The 13,215-nt window shown below is 43.2% G+C and overlaps 1 protein-coding gene across 1 annotated transcript in view; it reads right to left on the reverse strand.

The window, feature by feature from the left end:
* Positions 1–1,900: 1,900 nt before the first annotated feature.
* Positions 1,901–13,215, reverse strand: part of IRF7 (interferon regulatory factor 7) — a 37,492-nt gene continuing 26,177 nt past the window's right edge. Inside the window, exon 12 of the mRNA XM_083165307.1 lies at positions 1,901–4,905. Within this exon, the coding sequence (XP_083021433.1) occupies positions 4,738–4,905 (168 nt within the window). The 3' untranslated portion in view covers positions 1,901–4,737. The remainder of the gene's footprint in view (positions 4,906–13,215) is intronic.

The raw sequence follows: 13,215 nt of genomic DNA on the forward strand, positions 1-13,215 counted from the left end.
TCTGCGCATGGCATATCTGCATATGCACATGTGCAGGGCCGCTGTGTGGACGCCTTTCAGCGACTTGCACAGTTGCCCAGGAATTCACATGGGCATGCCCAGAGTTTCCTCATGCCCAGAGTTTCCACAAAAGTGGTGGGTGCCAGGAAAAGGCTGGGTGTCCCCATGCAATCACAGCGGTCCCATTCTCGTAGCCGGATGCTGTAAATATAGGTCAGTCAAGACTGACTTATATTTGCGATCAGGGGAAAAAAATTATTTGATGCTCGGCCCCCATCAAATGATGTTGCCCCCATACGCTCTCCTGCCAATGGATGTTTACCTAAAAATCCATTCACAATGTGGTGGGGAGATTCGTACAGAGACGGGCATTCGCTCGCCCGGTGGGCAGCGTTAGATGGCTTGATAGGCAGCTACTGTAATTTACTCTGCTGAGCAAGTTAACCAGAAGCAGGCCCTATATTTTCAGTATACAGTGGCTTGTGATACACTGGCCAATATCAGCTCTGGAATATTCGCTTTGAAAGCTTAGGGAACAGAATTTCAAAATGAAAAAGTACTGTTTTCTATAATCATTTTATTCAGTGTTATTTGATTAACTACATAAAACAAACTATACAAATATCTGTTCAATGTAATTAACATGTCAGGAGACCTGCTAATTACATGTTAATTACAGAAACATAAATATGTAACATAATTCATTTGTTGTTCAGGATCAAGAGGTAAATCATCTATTTTATTGATTCTCTAAGGAGGAACATATTTGGGAGAAACAATTAAAAAAAAAAAGATTTTATTTTTAGCAATTTCACTAATTAAAGTGCTTTATCTATAGAACATCCATTGGATATAGGAAAGACATAAGCTATATTTTGATCTCTATGACAAATTCACCTGAACCATACCATGTAATAATTTGTCAATGAAAGTAACACTGTATCTATGAAAACATTGGTAATTGGACAAGATATATTGGTAAAAGGTATAAGATATATAAATTGCTTTAAATTACTCTAAGAGGCAGGAGAGATGTGCCGAATGATTCTTATTTGCCGTCAAATTCTGTTTCTATGTTTATAAGTAAAGTGCTATGAAAAAAAATATTTTTAAAAAAGGGAAGCTTTTATAAAGGCATTATTTTACCCTTACACTTTGTTTCAGCCCGCCCACTCAGTGACATCACAGAAGGGAATCATTTTCTAAGCATGTGACGTCACGCAAGTGATTGTGACGATTATAGCCAAGATGCACTATGCATACTTATAAGCACAGATGCAAGTAGATTATTTGAACAGCCTTAGAATGGTTTTATTATCAAGTTATTATGATTATTATTATTTAAAAAAAAAATAATAATAATATATTGGTAAGGCAAATTTCACTTGCATTACAAATTATAATTGGTACTTGTGTATTATCTGGGCGCCCATCGCATTGCATCGCATAACACTAATTACGGTATGCGATGGGACCCGATTTACGGGTGCACAGACCCGCACTGTGCGATAAAATACTGCATCGCATGCCATTACAAATGGCATGCGATGCGATATAAAATTGTACAGGCACCCTGATGGGTGATTACTATGTTAAATGCACCCCCATTGGTAACGCCACCCCCACTATCAACGCCCACCCGAAGCGTGGCGAATGCAGCGGTACACGTCCTCCGACCTTTTCATACCCCCACTATCCACGTCGGCGTGGAGTTGATTCTAGATAGTGTGGCGAGCGCAGCGAGCCATGGAGCCCGAATCGTGGCGAGCAGACGCAGATTACATGTGAAGTAATCTGCGTCCCCTCGCCACGCTTCGGGCTCGGTGGCTCGCTGCGCTCGCCACACTATCTAAAATCAACTCCATGCCGACGTGGATAGTGGGGGTATAAAAAGGTTGGAGGACACGTACCGCCAACCCTTGCAGGCTCGCTGTGCTCGCCACGCTTCGGGTGGGAGTCGATAGTGGAGGTGGCGTTAACAATGGGGGTGCATTTAACATAGTAATCACCCATCAGGGTGCCTGTAAAATTTAAAATCGGGTCAAATTTGGTCGCATCGCATGCGATCGCATGCAATCAGATCGCATGCGATGCAACCAAAACTATGTTGTACGATGGAAATCTTGGGCGCCCAGAAAATACACAAGTACCTTATAATTAAATTCAATGTCTGTATTAAGGTGCCCATACATAAAGCGATGTTAGGGTGTGATGCGATGTCCGCTCCTGTGCACATCACATTGCACAGGACAAAAAGTATGTGCAGCCTGTACTTTTTGTACTAGATCGCATCGCATGCTGTTTGTACTTGGGGGGTTATTCTGGTTCACTCACAAAGACAAACTGTACTCTCTAATGGTCAACACCATATGCATTGCAGGTGGGGCTGATGTAACATGTGCCGAGAAAGTTAGACTTGGGTGGGGGGTGTACTTCAAACTGATATCTATATTGCGGTGTAAAAATAAAGCAGTCAGTATTTACCCTGCACAGAAATAAAACAACACCCAAATCTAACGCTCTCTACACATGTTACATCTGCCCCACCTGCAGTGCACATGGTTTCGTCCATTAGAGAGTGAATTTCCCTTTGCGTGTGAACTACAATACCCCCCTAGATGCGATGCGATTTAGTACAAAAAGTACAGAGAACATCGCTCCTTGTATGGGCACCTTTAGATTGAGACAGATTTCTCAGAAGTAGTCAGTTTTCCTATACAGCGAAATATGTGGGGAAAAGTAATCACATTAATTTTACACAATGAAGACAGAAGCCCTGAGAGTTCTCTCTCATGGGCCCATTTCTCAAATTTATTTGTAAACTCGCTGTGCATGATAAATGGTGCTTCAGCCAATCAGCTCCCGGTAGACAAATATTTAGAGGCTACACAATATTGGTATCCCAAAAAAATCGATTTAAAATAAATAACAAATATAAAATGAACAAATGTATCTTTTCAAATGTAGGACTCCACATCTCCAGCTGTAGATGACTCATAGGCAATCTAGGCAGTAAGGGTAAGCTGGGACTTGCAGTTCAACTGCAGCTGTAGCCCATTGTATTTTATAACATTATATATATATATATATATATATATATATATATATATATATGTATATATCCTGCTTTTATTCCCACCTAGAACACAAGTACAGTATGGTTTATTTTTCCACTGTCCAGTAAAAAACCAGACACTGAACATGTGCAAATTCAGCAAGTTGTCTATATTTACAAATGTAAAACACTACTTTGCTATAATGTACATGTATGATTTAAGTGCAGACTTTATATAGTTTGAGATTATTAAGCATTGTACAAGAGAGGAGGCTTGTACATAACTCAGATGACTGAATATATAGTAGCTGCTGATTTGTGAATAATGGAAAAAAATATTAAATAAATTACAATTTCCCAGGATATTCAGTTTTTAGGAGCTTCTGGGCAAGCGGTACAATTATTCAACACTTAGTAACCAATACCCTCCAACATGACCCATTCCATTAGGTACAAAATGCTCTGTTCCTGGACTTTCCCAGCACAGTCAAAAAGGGGAGCCACCCCAAACATCACTGTCCCGGACTCACTGGCAGTTGATGTGACTCCCCCTTTTTGAATTTTGGACTGTGCTAGAGCCCCACCTCTGTAACTGCCACTGGCAGGGAAGTCCAGGAACAGAGCATTTTGTACCTAATGGAATGGGTCATGTTGGAGGGTATGGTAACCCGCTCGAAACAAAAGCTTTGCAAGCTAGTAGATGTCGTTTCACTTCCTGCCAACAGATGGCAGTGTTTCAGAGTCACACGGACACTAGACATATATATATAGATGATGATTAATTTTCACAGGAACCAGACCAAAAATAGAATGGGCCACAAAACCCATAACATTCTAAAGATGCCATGCGCTGCAAAATGGGACATAGCATCAAATTAGGGGTGTGGCTTTGCATCCCAAACCCTGGTTTTGTTCATTTTGTGGGTCCCAAAGATGCTGGATGACTATGGGGAGTGTGTGTTCTGCAGTGTAGGAGCCGGGTTCTGTATCTAACATTACAGTGCAGCACCCAGCTCCAGCATTTTGGGGTCACGCCTCAGCAGGTGACACACAGGAGCAGCCCGCACCCCTGTAGTGATGCCACTGTATATATGTAATGTTGTAATGTTTCAGAACTACATGGAATGAGATTACCAATACTCACTGCCATATACAGATGGAGCCACACAGCTATCGCCATGCGCCGTCCCCACCCGTCCGCCAGAATGGGGCTTGTGCGCCCCATTCTCCCAGAAGTCCTGCTGCCGTCTCCTGCTCCCTGCCCGTCTCCCCTGCTCACTGCCCGCTCCATGCCCATCTCTCTGAAGCAAATATGGGCAGGGAAGTACCCTGTCCCTGCTCCCCATCCGCCATGCTGCCAGCTCCGCCAGAAACCTCGCCATGGCGAGCTACCGGCATGGCTGAGAGAGGCTCCATCTGTATTTGACACAAACTATATCTCCTGAAGTAATAAAATATAGGAATTTCACAAAGTGAAAATCCAAATCATGTTTTCTAAAATGGAATTAAGGATGTGAAAGCCGTCATGATCTAAATCTGATCATTCCTAAGAAGCCAACAATATCTATTATATACTTCATTTTTAGTAGTTGGAGAATATGTGCATATTTTTTAGATCTATTATAAGTTATCTACCACAGGGATATTCCGAGCCTGACCAGATAAATCTAATGCTTTATGACTTAATAAAAGTAGTTCAAGTCAAGATCCATGAGACATGGCCCATCAAGGTCAAAGCTGTTGAAGGAGCTCCCGTTCGAGATCTGAAGGCTGACCAGCTCTGTGTGTAATGAGGAAGCTCCGTCCCGCTGTGCAGCCTGGTGCCAAAACGTGCAAAAATTAGGAACAAGCTAAAAAGACAAAAATAAAGAAAAAAAGTATTTATTAACAACAAAGTACAACATTGGGCCAGATGCACTAAGCTTCAAAAGTGATAAAATTGAGAGTGGCTGGGTTTCAAGAATATATATACACACTTTGGAGCACTGTTTGTGCAGATCAAATGGAGTTTTAATAAAAAGAATTCTAAAATTTAGACAATGAATTTCATTAAAGAGAATTTATTATATCAAAATTTATATTAATCTAATAAAAAGCATAGGTATAATAAAAACAAATATACTTATACATAATTAAGAAAAAGAAAAATTATGCAAAAAATTTATATGAACACATGAATCAACACTAAAAAAAACTGTTTTTTTTTTCTATGGATCTGATGATAGCCAGTCTACATATGATTTTATACTTGAGTTAGATAATTTTTCACACCTTTATGTTGAGACAATTAGGGGGAAATTTACTAAAAAAAAAATTGTAAAAAAATAGGTGTATTTGTATCCAGAAATACACTTATTTTTGACATTTACTATACCGAAACTACGGCAATTCGTATTCGTATTGATGTGCTATCAATACGAATTGCTGTATTTTCGGGATAGTAAATGTCAAAAATAAGTGTATTTCTGGATACAAATACACCTATTTTTTTACAAATTTCCTTTAGTAAATTTCCCCCTTAATGTCCATAGAACAGGACATTACTTGATAAAGCAGCCAATGATTATGGTGGACTGCAAAATGTGTTATACTGCACCCAGACTGAGCACCTGAGCGAGGCTCAGAAAGCACTGTGGGTGATATTTAATAGGTTGAGAGATTCAGAAAGTGAGAGATATGGTAAGAAATCTCCAGTTTTTTTTAAAGCAGCAATCATTTACACTGCAAAACCAGTTTGATTTGGAAGTGTAAATGATTGCCGCTTTAAAAAAAACAAAAAACCTGGAGATTTCTTACCTAATCTCTCACTTGCCTAGGTGGGGTATGCAATGTGCCGCCGCTATTTCTGACGTGGGAAATAGCGGCAGCTCCCTATTGAATGCTGTTATTAACGACAGTATTGATGCGGGATCACGGCAGTACGGGCCCGATTTCAGAAGCTGTCAGGCCCTTTCTGCCGATAACGCCGTGGATTGTCGTGATCCAGACCGCAGATCGACAATCCATGGCCGTTTTTGCGGCCACGCCCCGTTGTGCCCATCGGCAAGCGGGACATTGAATCCTGTCTGTTGTTATGCGGTCAATCTGACGGCAAACGGGCCAGGATCACGGCTGTCGGCAGGGATCGACAGCCGTGATCCCAGATTGCATACCCCCCCTTGATCTCTTATCCTATAAAATTTCACCCTGTGTGTCCTGCTGCAGCCAAATATCCAATATACTGTATAGTTATGTTACAGCCTTATTCCGAAATGGAATCAATTAATTATTTCCCTCAAAATTCTACACACAGTACCCCATAATACAATGTGAAACATTTTTGGGTGATATTTTTGCAAATTTCTTAAAAATAAAAATACTAAGAAATCACATGTACATTAGTATTCACAGCCTTTGCTCAATATTTTGTTTGATGCACCTTTGGCAACAATAACAGACTCAAGTCTTTTTGAATATTATGCCACAAGCTTGGCACAACTATCTTTGGCCAGTTTTGTATTCAAGTGTGGGCTCTGTCTGGGCCACTAAAGGATATTCCCATCACTTTACTAGAGTTTATTTACATTGAAATTATTTTGCCAGTACTCATTGCTGCTGATCGCGATGTGAAGTGAATACTGTTTAGGATTTGCTGCCTATTCGCAGGGTTCTGGAGGGCTGGATCATTTGCAGCCAGCCCTCCCTCTTACTCTATTCAAAGCCACAGGGGCTCGCTGACCCTGGTGGTGAATTTTAACCCCTGTGGGGAATGCCACAGGGATCCAACGGACGGCGACAGGCAGGGAGATGGAAGCCTCCCTGACTGCGCCGGAATGTGTGTGTGTGTGTGGGGGGGGGGGAGTGCTCCCGGGGACACAGGCAGCAGAAGCTGCCCCTGGGAGAGGTGGCAAGGGACACAGGAAGGGAGCCGCTGCACTGGTGACGCTCGTGCATATGTAATGAGCGAGACCAGTGTGAATATTTAATGAGCGTCTCCCCGCCCCCTGCTGGTGTAATGTGTAAAAAAAAATTAAAAAATTAAAAAATAGCATGCCCCTTCACAAAATAAAATTACAGATTTTTTTACACCAAAAAAAACAAACCTTTATTTTAAAAGATCACATTCCAGTTTGCCGAATGCAAAACGGTGAATCATGGCGAAAATCATGCTGAAAGCAGTTCTCCATCCTAGCACTGAATACACTCTCGGCGAATCACAGTGAAAACCACATCGAAATACACCAGCAAATTACAGCGAGCATGAAACGGAGAACTGGCCGGCATTCGCTGTTCACTGAACATTGAATAGGGTGAATCAGATTTTCAGTGAAAAAGATTCACAGCTAGGAGTGAAAACAGCCCGATTCGCCAGAAAAAAACTAGTGAATCGGGAGCATTGAATACTGGCCGTAGTATTAGTAAAAGGGGAGGAAAAGGTGGGTACTTTTTTGTGTGTTTACTATATATATACACAAGAGATCCTAGTGGTTTCTTTCATATACTCTACTACCATAACCTTGCAACATCTTAATTAGATGAGGACTGTGACTCTGAAGTGCAATAAGTGGTGCACATGATGTGACAACTCCCGCCCCCCCCCCCCCCAAAAGCTGCACCCCATCTTGTATCTTAATACAGTTGAAAAAAATATAGCACAACACGCTTCGGGTTCACGTTTATAGTGGGGGGGTGGCGTGGGGGTGCATTTAACATTGTAAGCACCCATTAGGGTGTTTCACACTGTTGTTTCACACTGTTGTTGGTGAAACACATCTAAGCGCACCTCTACATCTTTCTCTTTATCTCTTTTCGTTGGACCTCTATTAACAACGAGGCCCTAGAGTAATGCTGCTTTTCTAAAAGACCAGGACAAGGTCACAACCAGGGGCGTAGATACTGTAAGGCAGCCCCCGCTACCGCTTGGGGGAGCAGGGGCTGCGTGGGCGCCGGCACCCGCCCGGGCCCGGCACACACACTGACTGAGTCTGCAATCCTGCAGTCAGCCACACTGTGTAGAGCCTGGCTGCTGCTGCCCGTGCTGCCAGCCTAAGTACAGGCGAGTCGACTTCGGCGCGGGCGTGGGCATCAGTAAAAAAAAAAAGAAATCCCTACTTGGGTGACGGGTGGGCGGTCGCATGGGAGGAAGGTCGGCAGCTGTCACCAGTGATCGGTGATCAGTGTGTCCAGCACCGGAGCGGCGGACAGCAGTAGAGCAGCGGCAATTACAACTTTAAAATAAAGTGTCAAATGACTGCACGGCTATTGATTGGCTTAGATAGAGCACTCTCAGCCAATCAGCGGCCTCCTTCCGCGGCCGCTGATTGGCTGAGAGTGCTCTATCTCAGCCAATCAAGAGCCGGAGAGTCATTTGACACTTTTTTTTAAAGTTGCAATTGCCGCTGCTCTACTGCTGTCCGCCGCTCCGGTGCTGGACACACTGATCACCGATCACTGGTGACAGCTGCCGACCTTCCTCCCATGCGACCGCCCACCCGTCACCCAAGTAGGGATTTCTTTTTTTTTTACTGATGCCCACGCCCGCACCGAAGTCGACTCGCCTGTACTTAGGCTGGCAGCATGGGCAGCAGCAGCCAGGCTCTACACAGTGTGGCTGACTGCAGGATTGCAGACTCAGTCAGTGTGTGTGCCGGGCCCGGGCGGGTACCGGCGCCCACGCAGCCCCTGCTCCCCCAAGCGGTAGCGGGGGCTGCCTTACAGTATCTACGCCCCTGGTTGTGACCTTGTCCTGGTCTTTTAGAAAAGCAGCATTACTCTAGGGCCTCGTTGTTAATAGAGGTCCAACGAAAAGAGATAAAGAGAAAGATGTAGAGGTGCGCTTAGATGTGTTTCACCAACAACAGTGTGAAACAACAGTGTGAAACACCCTAATGGGTGCTTACAATGTTAAATGCACCCCCACGCCACCCCCCTACTATAAACGTGAACCCGAAGCGTGTTGTGCTATATTATGTGCTCTACTGCTGTCCGCCGCTCCGGTGCTGGACACACGGATCACCGACGCCCGCCCGCCCACTGCGGTGCTGGACACACTGATCACCGATCACTGGTGACAGCTGCCGACCTTCCTCCCATGCGACCGCCCACCCGTCACCCAAGTAGGGATTTCTTTTTTTTTTTTACTGATGCCCACGCCCGCGCCGAAGCCGACTCGCCTGTACTTAGGCTGGCAGCACGGGCAGTGTACTGATGTATAGGGACATCTAGATGGGGAAGTAGTGATTATCAGAATTTTCAGATTATCAGAATTTTTTTTTAAATCTATAAATATATGTGTGTGTGTGTGTATATATATATATATATATATATATATATATATATTACACACACACACACACACACACACATATAGACTGTGTGATGGCCTGGCACTCCACACAGTGTTCAGCCGCTTTGGTGCCCCCCGCAATGGTGAGGTACTATGTTCGGAAGAAGCAGTGGCACTCTGAAGTCTGATATACTGCAAAAATTATGTTTAATGGAAAAAAAAAAAAAATGTCTCAAAGGACCAATGTTTTGGGGCCACACTTGCCCCTCAAGGTGACAAATTTATGTGTGTGGCCCCGAAACGTTGGTCCTTTTGAGACATTTGTAGTTTGTGCATTAAATATACTTTTTGCCATATACCAAACTTCAGAATGCCACAGCTTCTTCCGAATATGTGTATATATATATATATATATATATATATATATTTCATTTTTTGGTCTTACCAAAATGCCATGGGGGGGGGGGGGGGGAGGGGGGCGCCACAAACTTTTTGGCAGGGGGGAGCAAAATTTATAGTTACGCCACTGGTCACAACCCCCCCTTTTCTATAAATAAATACTGTATATTATATTTCTAGTTTAAGGCAGCTGAGAAATACAGTGTATAGCCTTTCTGGAAATAACCTATTTATAGCACATACTGCATTATAACCTAAACTACCAACACATAATATAAATATACTGGAAAGGAGCATACATAATAAAAAACAAAAAGGTGATAAAATATGCCACATATGACAAATAGCTGTTTAATCATTTGCAGCGAGCGACTCGAAAGTTCGAGAAGCAAAACAGTTGGGACATTTGGGGAAAGGCAAATCCTAACTGTTCTGAGGAATAGGAAAGTGAAACTTAGTAGCAGCCATATATATAAGAGGGCCTGTAGGTTACAGCACATCAATGTTGTTGAACTGAACAGAAAAGATCACCTCTCTGACACCACCAGACATTGGAACGTACTCTCCATAATACTCTCCTGTGCTATCGCCTGGACATTTACAAAATGAACAAATATTCTTGTTCTCTCCGTGAACACCTGACAGAGCACATGAAGCTGGTAAGTAATCATTATTTACCTAATATCAGATGAATAAGAATTTTATAAAATAGCAGTCATGGTAGTACATGGCAAATGACATTCTGCAAATCTTAGTTCAAGCCTGATCAAATATTCAAGAGTCAGTATTAATGTGGACTTCTTTGGCTGTCATAAGATTAAAAAATATGATTCTTATACTGTTTATACAACAAATGTCATAAAATGGAAATTGCTTGTACGGTTTTGTACTTCTGGGTAGAATCTGATTTTATTGTACATGATCATGAAGTAGTTAAAATGGCATAAACAAAGACAGAAATCCAGACAGTCGGGTATAAAGTTGTGAATTGTGACTCTATTCTTATTAATAACAAGGTTTCCTCTATATGTACCTATGGTCGATCGATCTTTAATTAATTATTGAACATGATAGAATTGGAAAATATTTACCAAACAAAAAGGGGCACTATACCTATGCTTTTAATAGTAATAACAATAATTAAGGGTATGGGTGAAAACCGGACCAGGACAAACCCCCCGGACCGCCGGACCGGACAACAAACTCTGCATTTTGGGGCTTGTAGCCTCCGGTCCGGGGGGTGTCCTATCCGGGGGTGTCCTGTCCGGAGGGCTGCCTGTGACACCGGTCACCAGGGAGAGGAGGAGGGGTAGAAGAATGCCTCCCTGTATGGTCCGGGCATGTAGCAAAACCGGACGGTCCGGACCACCCGGGGAGGTCCCTCCCCATGTCCCTGGTGATAGCTATCACAGGGACCCCCTGGACAAGACACCCCCCGGGAGGGACACCCCCCGGACCATACAAGCTCCGGACTGCAGATTTTGATGTCCTGTCCGGCAGTCCGGAGTGCAGTCCGGGTCCGGTTTTTACATAGTCCCAATAATTAAATGATGTTATACAACCAAATCAGAATGTAATACACAGCATATAAATAGCCCTTACTAGACAAATGTGTAAACAATTTCATTGTTTTCCCACAGAATGCAGACATGATAATCATTAGATATGTTAATACTAGTATTGTAAACCTATAATTCGCTGAGTCGTTTGATTTTTCTCTCTCTCTGCTCTGCATCCCCCTAATGTCTCTATTTCTCCAGCTCACATCGCTCCCTTTTCTCTTTAAGCCCCCTCCCCAATATCTGTCTCCTCCTCATGCTGTTCAGTTTAAGGCAATTACATAATACTGTACAGTAGGGATGGCCACCGTTGTGGTTGCCATCGATGGCAATAGTACAAATGGTCATCTATGGCAGCATTATATGTAATGGATGACCATCGATGGTCATTCATTTTCTCTGAGTGACTGGCCTGTGGGCCAATCAGAATCCAGGAGTGGGATTTCACGGGTGTCAGTCGCGGAGCTATGTGCCAAGTCCCGACGCATTCAGGAAAACAAAAACAAAATGATTCTGTTATCCTATCCCATCGATGGAGGGGTTCTCCCCATCGATGGAAAAACTATTCCACATCAGACATAAAGTATTGATGATTATAAATCATTGATGTTTAACATGCTGCAACCTCCCCAGTCCAGACACCGGTGACTACACCTCCCCCAGTCCAGACACCTCTGCCTGTAGTTTGGACACCTTTGACTACTGCACCCCTTCATCTAGATACTTCTGCCTTCTGCACCCCTCCAGTCCAGACACCTCTGCCTGCTGCACGTTGCCCAGAAACCCGGCTTCCTGACAGCCTGGGCAGTGGCCGCTATATGCAGTATGTGACCTTATTGCCCCCCGCATGCTGGTACTTGTGGTTCTCCAATTACCAGCATGTGAGGGAGGCTTGCTGAGACCTGTAGTCCTTCCCGTAAAAGAAAAGTTTATTCACCAACTTAAGCTCACTGAAAACTATCAAAATGGCACGGACAGCCCTGGGGAGCCAGAAATACCCCAGGCTTCAGCTCTGACTATTTCTGGAAGGGGGGGGCACATTAATTGAGAATTCTACACTCCCGCAGAAAACCCTGGCCTGGGATGAATATTTAGGGGAGGGTCAATGCTATGACCACAGTGATCAATGTAAGAGTGTCCCCTGACATAATGTGGCATTACCCCACTACTAGTGGAATCCAGTGCTGGTTTTAAAAATACAGGGGACACCATGTTCCCCCCCCCCCCCCCCCCCATATTTTTACAACCAGGTATGGTCCAAGAACCTGGTGCTGATTCATAAAATACAGCGGAACCCTATACATTTTTCTTTCTGACCAGCTCGATTTTTAACCACTTAATGACATTTACGCAGAGAGGTACTGCACAGATCTCACAGATATGTACATGCATCTCTAAACACGCTACTATAGGGGACGTCTTATTTAAAAGTGTATTTTGGGAGAAATTTTATAGGATTAAGGGCCTTATTCCAGTTCACTCTTTCTGACAAAATCCTTCTTGGATGGACAAAACCATGTGCACTGCAGGGGGGCAGATGTAACTTGTGCAGAGAGAATTAGATTTGGGTGAGTTATTTTGTTTCTGTGCAGGGTAAATACTGGCTGCTTTATTTTTACACTGCAATATAGATCTCACTTCGAAGTAAAACCCCACCCAAATCTAACTCTCTTTGCACAACTAACATCTGCCCCACCTGCAGTGCACATGGTTTTGTCCATCTAAGAAGGATTTTGTCAGAAAGAGTGAACTAGAATAAGGCAATCATTTACACTACAATATCAGTTTGATTTGGCAGTGTAAATGATTGCCGCTTTGAAAAAACTGGAAATTTCTTACCAAATCTCTCACTTTTTGATTCTCTCATCCTATTACATTTCACCCTTTGTTTTGAGTTTGCACAATTCATTATTTTATTGTATATCTGTTTCTACCCA

This window comes from Crinia signifera, chromosome 11 (assembly GCF_055691185.1).
Source record: "Crinia signifera chromosome 11, ASM5569118v1, whole genome shotgun sequence".
In the NCBI taxonomy this organism is placed as follows: domain Eukaryota; kingdom Metazoa; phylum Chordata; class Amphibia; order Anura; family Myobatrachidae; genus Crinia; species Crinia signifera.